Raw genomic sequence first — 6,424 nt, forward strand, 5'->3', positions numbered from 1 at the left:
TGATGGCCACGTCTATCCTGGAAAAGAGCAGCCTCAGTGGGCTTTAGCTACTCTTTGGTTCTTTCAGTAAAGTCACGTAGTTAGAAATAAAATAAACAAATCACGACGTTTCGATAGCAACACAAACGTTCGTCATCAGGCAAAGGAGTCTGCCTCTAAAGGCAAACTGTTTTTAGAGGCTGACTCCTTTGCCTGATGACGAACGCTTATGTTACGATCGAAACGTCGTGATTTGTTTTATTTTATTTCTACCTACGTGACTTTCCCGAAAGAACCAAAGAGTATGGATTCCTGCAGTCACGAAAGCTTCAAATCAAGATTGGGCTTTACCTGTTTTGATTTTTTTTAGTGCAGTGGTAGTCGGTGTACAGGGTGGTTCAGATGTCATGTGACCCCCAATTAATTGACCCTTAGAATTGTATTTATTTATTGGCATATTCATTTAAGTTTGAAACCAACCTTACTTAAAAATAATACGTTTTAGATAATTAAATGGGGGGGGGGGTCACAGGACATCTGGACCACCCCCTGTATTGCAATCAGAAGTTGATTTCCCACCCAACAACATAACAGCATTTCACAATTACAGTACAGATTTACAAAAACATACTTAATAATAATGGCATTTTTGTTGTAAAATTACATTCGCACTTAACATTTTTGTGATTTTTTTTTAAAACAGAGTCGGTTTAAAGAGAACAGAGGGAGATGCCAAGGTGGCTCCCAATCACTTTGGGGCAGCAGCGAATTGAAATGCCTATTGATGCCAAATTGCGTGCGCATTCTTGGAATTGTAAATAGCCAATCAGACGCGAGCGCCTGTTAATCATGTGGAAATGTATATCAGCCAAATAGTCTAAACCAGGGGTCGGCAACCAAAATAACAAGAAGAGCCATTTCTTTCCAATTCGGTATAAAATTCAGTATTTCAAGAGCCGCAATGCATCTGAGTACATACTGTACATACGTACATATCGTCAAAAAGTAGCCCGTAAAGAGCCGCATGCGGCTCCGGAGCCGTAGGTTGCCGACCCCTGGTCTATACGCATGTTTAAGTATTTTATGGCATTAGCATAGAGTATACGGCCGGGTTAAGGTTATGAGCGGCCTAAGGCTAATAGGAGGGAAGGCCCTATGTATGTAAACGTACTACATATTGTAAACGAAAATAAGTAATATTTAAAAAAACTTTTTTTTAAACACGCTTTAATTAAATGTACCGTACAAGTAATGGCAGAACTCCGCGACTCCAAGAAGTGGCCGCATAACGTAAGGGGCCGTGGTGATTTACAGCCAACGTGAGTTGAGCGTGGACAATTAGACCCAAGCCGAAACATAGCATATAAAAATGAATGTTAAAAATATATTTTTTTGATAGAATATAGTATTGTCATCAGTATGACGTACGTTTCCCAAGTTTGCAGTCGATACCACATTGGGAAGTGGGTTAAAATTTAGTTACAAGATTTGAGGATACGACAACAGACAGATTGAGTTAAATAAAAGCGTGTAAAAAAGTATGAAGTCATCAAAAACATGTATTTATTCACCACTAAAATTGACACATTCATTCGGCTCGTGGTAAATTCATGTAATATGATTCGCTCACGACACTAATTTCTTCAAGAGAACATTATTTTATTTCCTCTCCTAGCTTTACCTGTGGCAAAGTCATGAAAGATGTCACCGTGATTCAAAGTCACGAACGATGTCACCGTGATTCAAAGTCACGAATGATGTCATCGTGATTCAAAGTCACGAACGATGTCACCGTGATTAAAAGTCACGAATGATGTCACCGTGATTCAAAGTAACGAATTATGTCATCGTGATTCAAAGTCACGAACGATGTCACCGTGATTCAAAGTCACAAATGATATCGACGTAATTTAAGGTCACGAATATTGTCAACATTATTCAAAGGCAAAACATTTCTCATGGACACGCTACCGTTGATTGGAGGGCCTACAAAATATGAGGACGTAAGGCCTCATTAGCCTAAGGGGTTAATCCTGCCCTGGCATAGAGGTTCAATTTTAGCATCAGATCTGTTTAGATTCTTTAATGTCTCGCTTCGTCGTCGAGTTCTTTGCCTCTCGACTTAAGTTTCTCATTTTCTGCGCTGTAAATAAAATAAAAGTATCTTCAACCCTACGGGCTCTCGCCATTTATTTACCATCAATTTCACATCGTTCGTTTAGCCTACGTTACATATGTTGGGTTGTAAAGAGAAATAGTAAAAGTGTACACGTTGAGACAATTAAGAACGGGTGACCGTGGGGTACTTTGTAGATAATTCATTAAACACAAATTGAGATGATTGGCAACAGGTGGCCGTGGGGTCTTGTGGAGGGGATATTGAAACGTTCACATTGAGATCGAGTTAAAGACACGTGACACAATCTTGATTTGAAGCTTTCGTGACTTCAGGAATCCATGCTCTTTGGTTCTTTCGGTAAAGTCACGTAGGTAGAAATCAAATAAAACAAATCACGCCGTTTCGATCGCAACACAAGCAATCTTAATCAGGTGGAACAACCACAGTTAGGGGTGGAGGGCACTGTCCAATTAAGGGCCGGGCCCGAGAGGCTATATCAGCAGAGCGAGGCCCGCTGTCTGGGCGCTTGCCTGTAACCAACATTTACAAGGTGGAAGACACGGGGCTGAGTGTTGGTGGGGCTGAGTGTGGTGGGGCTGAGTGTTGGTGGGCTGAGTGTTGGCGGGCTGGCTGGCGGGGAACTAGTGCTGTACTAGTATACTACACTATACACTACACTATACACTAGTGCTGTACTAGTATATACTGTACACTACACTATACACTAGTGCTGTACTAGTATACTACACTATACACTACACTATTCACTATACACCATACACTACTATACCTATCGTAGTGCTGTACTATACTACACTATACACTAAACTATACACTACACCATACATTACACCATATACTACACTATACACTAGTGCTGTACTATACAGTACTACACTATACACTACAATACTATATACTACACCATACACTATACACTAGTGCTGTACTAGTGACGAATTGGCATGTTCTATTAACGTGACAACTCTTACCAGTTGGCTTTGTCGGGTGGTGGCGGGTTTTAACGACACAACATTGATATATTTACGCGCTCTAACCCAACAAAACCTCTTATGGATGATATTGGTAGCGAAAGTCTACGTGTGTAACTTATATTAGTTGATAGATTTGCGATGTGACTTATTCGCGTGATTTTTCCAATCCCATTGGCTCATTTTGGCTGGTACAAAAAAACGAATGGGCCAGTGAGGAAGAATCTTTGGGGCTGCCGAATATATGGGACTTGATACCAACTAAGAGCGTGAATAAGCAACGAAGGGTACGCATTAGAGGCAATAACATTTTATTATTTCATTACCTCACATTTGCAATTTCTCCACGCAGACCGGACAAGTGGGAAGGCATGCTTACCCACCTGATGACGGACGCTTGTGTTGCACCCGCAACGTCGTGATTTTTATTTTATTTTATACCTACGTGACTTTACCGAAAGAACCAAGAGTATGTTTGTTTTCACTAAATTAATGTTTGTAAAAGTTGTGTTAATTTACCAAAAAATATTTTTGGAGTTATTTCAATTTATTTTCGTGGTAAATTTTGGTACTTTTAAAAAGTATGGAATGGTTTGTTCCCTATGAGAAATAAGGGGTTCGACTTACGAAAGTCGACATGTGACCGTTGTCCAGTTACCACTTAGGTCGTAAGGTGTAGGAGGTCGCCTATAGAATGAAAAAAACAATGTAGTGTCCAGTATTGTACACGACAGGAAGACTAATCGCGGTGGGCAGCTGAACCTCGCTGCCTCCTCCCTCATTGGAGGTGGGGAAGACCGCCACGTGGCCTGGGACCCACGATGGGCCGCGTGGGAGACAAGATGGCGCCGCGTGGGAGATAAGATGGCGCCGCGTGTTGTTCTTCTGCGGCAGCGTCAATACGAGCAGTGCAGTTACGACGCGTACAGCAGGAATCTCGCAGTCAACCGCGAAATTGTTGAGCCATGGCAGGGGAGAGGGCACGCGATCGGTTGAACTGTACCTCAATAAAGCGCGAATGGTCAAATCCGCGTTTGGAAATCCCACAATGGAAAGGTTTTGGTGCATTTCATTGCTATTGGTGGCACATCCTGTTGTAACAGTACTATTAAACACTTGATTAGGAATGCAAACATTGTTTTATTGAAAATGATTCCTTGGAGTCACAGATCAAAACACATTCAACAGAGGTTAGAATGACATACAAATCGAGGATAATTCAAGTCGTCTTCAGGATTTGAATAGAAGGCTAGAGTGATTGCATATTCTAAAAATAATATGCGTCAAAGCAATATACTGGACCAGTAAATTTGCGTCTGATCATCTGTGTTTCAACTCTATTCATGCGAACAGAAATACGTTCACGAGCTAAATGCTAACATCGAGGCCAGCTAGCCACGAGAGGGCTTCAGGAGAGAATTCGTGTCGTTTTGCTTTTCCTACTCCATTGAAGTAGCGCAGACTAGAGCAGTTTACTATATCATCCACAGTTTTGGATGCATGACCAAAATCGCACTACTGTGGCTTGTCTATAATTCTCCGTTCACAACGCCCACGGACATGGCAGGACAATAGTTTTTGCATCAACAATATTATTGTGTGTTCTCGCGTGCTTCTCTAAATTGTAACGATTGGAAAACCCCTTCCCACATTCCTTACACACGTGTGGCTTTTCGCCGGTGTGTGTTCTGATGTGCGCCTCCAATGTAGAACGTTGCGAAAAGCCCTTCCCACACTCCATGCACACGTGCGGCTTCTCGCCGGTGTGTATTCGTGTGTGTTTCTCTAAATCAGAACGTTGTGCAAAACCCTTTCCGCACTCCGTGCACACGTACGGCCACTTGCCCGTATGTGATATAGAATGTGTGGTTAAATTACACCGCTTTGTAAACCCCTTCCCACACTCCTTGCACACGTGCGGCTTCTCGCCGGTGTGTGTTCTGATGTGCGCCTCCATTGTAGAACGTTGGGAAAAGCCCTTCCCACACTCGTAGCACACGTGCGGCTTTTCGCCGGTGTGTATTCGTGCGTGTTTCTCTAAATCGGAACGTTGTGCAAAGCCCTTTTGACATTCCTTGCACACGTGCGGCCACTCGCCCGTGTGTGAAATAGCGTGCGTGCTTAAGGTAAAACGCGTTGTAAACCTCTTCCCACACTCGTTGCACACGTGCGGCCTCTCACCGGTGTGTGTTCTCATGTGCGTCTCTAAACTAAAACGCGTTGTAAACCCCTTGTCACATTCCTTGCACACGTGCTTCCTCCCATCGGTAGCCACTGCCGTGCACAACGCGATGCCTTCAAGTGCTTTCCCGCACTGCTTGCAGGCTTGCAGGGTCGCGTCGCCGGTGCGTTCCGCTTTGTCCGTCATCTTTGTTTTGAAGCAATTGCCCTTCCCACATTCTTTGCACAGGAGTTCGCTTTGCTGTGCTTCACCTGTTGCATGTTTTGAAAGATGTAAAAGTGCATTTAAATTAACCGATCAAAAAAGGTAAAAGATAACCACCAGAAACAGAACCAGTAACATTTTATGTGATCCTCCTGCAAGTAGCCTCGTCTCTAACTCCCGCCCTGTCAACTCTGTCTTAAGGAACGCTTAATCTTAACCCTTTCCCCGTTCCGAGACGTCTGCAAGTTACAGGGTGTGTTCTCGTTCACCGCTGAATCTAGGAAAAATTGGCAAGTGGTTAGCGATAATTTGATTTTGAGAGGCGTAGTAGCGCAGTTTTTAAAGATATCGGACTCATTTTGGTCTCATTTTGAAAGGAAATGATAATTATATTTAAAAAATTCGAATTTTTTTTTTGGTATACTATGTGTAAACAAAAATTATTGTTCTTGTAAATCAAGATTGGAAGATATATACATGTTTTAATCATTATATAAATGATTAAATTGCCAAGAAATGGTATATAAAACTTTGCCACGTAATAATAAATATTCAATGGTAAAAAGAACGAGCTGTAAATGTCAGTATATATATTATCTTTCTTAAGGTTATTTACTAAGATATACCATTTCTTTGGCATGAATATAAAGACAAAACACACATGTAATCATATATACACATAGATGTAATAATATAATCAAAAGTATGGCTGTACTCACCACCTTCTTCCTTGAAGAGCTCTTTCATTCACCCCCCACCCCACCTACCAAACTACAACCTCAGGTTGTAGATTTTTTATATTGTGGCTCTTCATTTCTTATCGGTAGGGGGAGAGCCAAAGAGGTTAATTCCCTCTTGGAGCCCGTGGCCGTCCTCTTTGAAGCAGTGTCTTTCTTCCGTGTTGACGGGGCGGTGGGGTCCAATACTGCTTCTGGGAATGGTACAGAA

At 42.2% G+C, this 6,424-nt stretch overlaps 1 protein-coding gene across 1 annotated transcript; it reads right to left on the reverse strand.

Moving 5' to 3' along the window:
• Positions 1–4,633: 4,633 nt before the first annotated feature.
• On the reverse strand, positions 4,634–5,458 carry LOC121852889 (zinc finger protein 239-like). Its single transcript, XM_042346774.1, has one exon. It carries the CDS (start codon positions 5,456–5,458, stop codon positions 4,634–4,636), a length of 825 nt encoding a protein of 274 aa, XP_042202708.1.
• Between the last annotated feature and the right edge of the window lie 966 nt (positions 5,459–6,424).

Source organism: Callorhinchus milii, unplaced genomic scaffold (assembly GCF_018977255.1).
Source record: "Callorhinchus milii isolate IMCB2004 unplaced genomic scaffold, IMCB_Cmil_1.0 Scaffold1672, whole genome shotgun sequence".
Taxonomy (NCBI): domain Eukaryota; kingdom Metazoa; phylum Chordata; class Chondrichthyes; order Chimaeriformes; family Callorhinchidae; genus Callorhinchus; species Callorhinchus milii.

Coding starts and splice junctions, on each gene's coding strand:
- LOC121852889 (XM_042346774.1), bottom strand. CDS start 5,458: ATGACGGACAAAGCGGAACGCACCGGCGACGCGACCCTGCAAGCCTGC.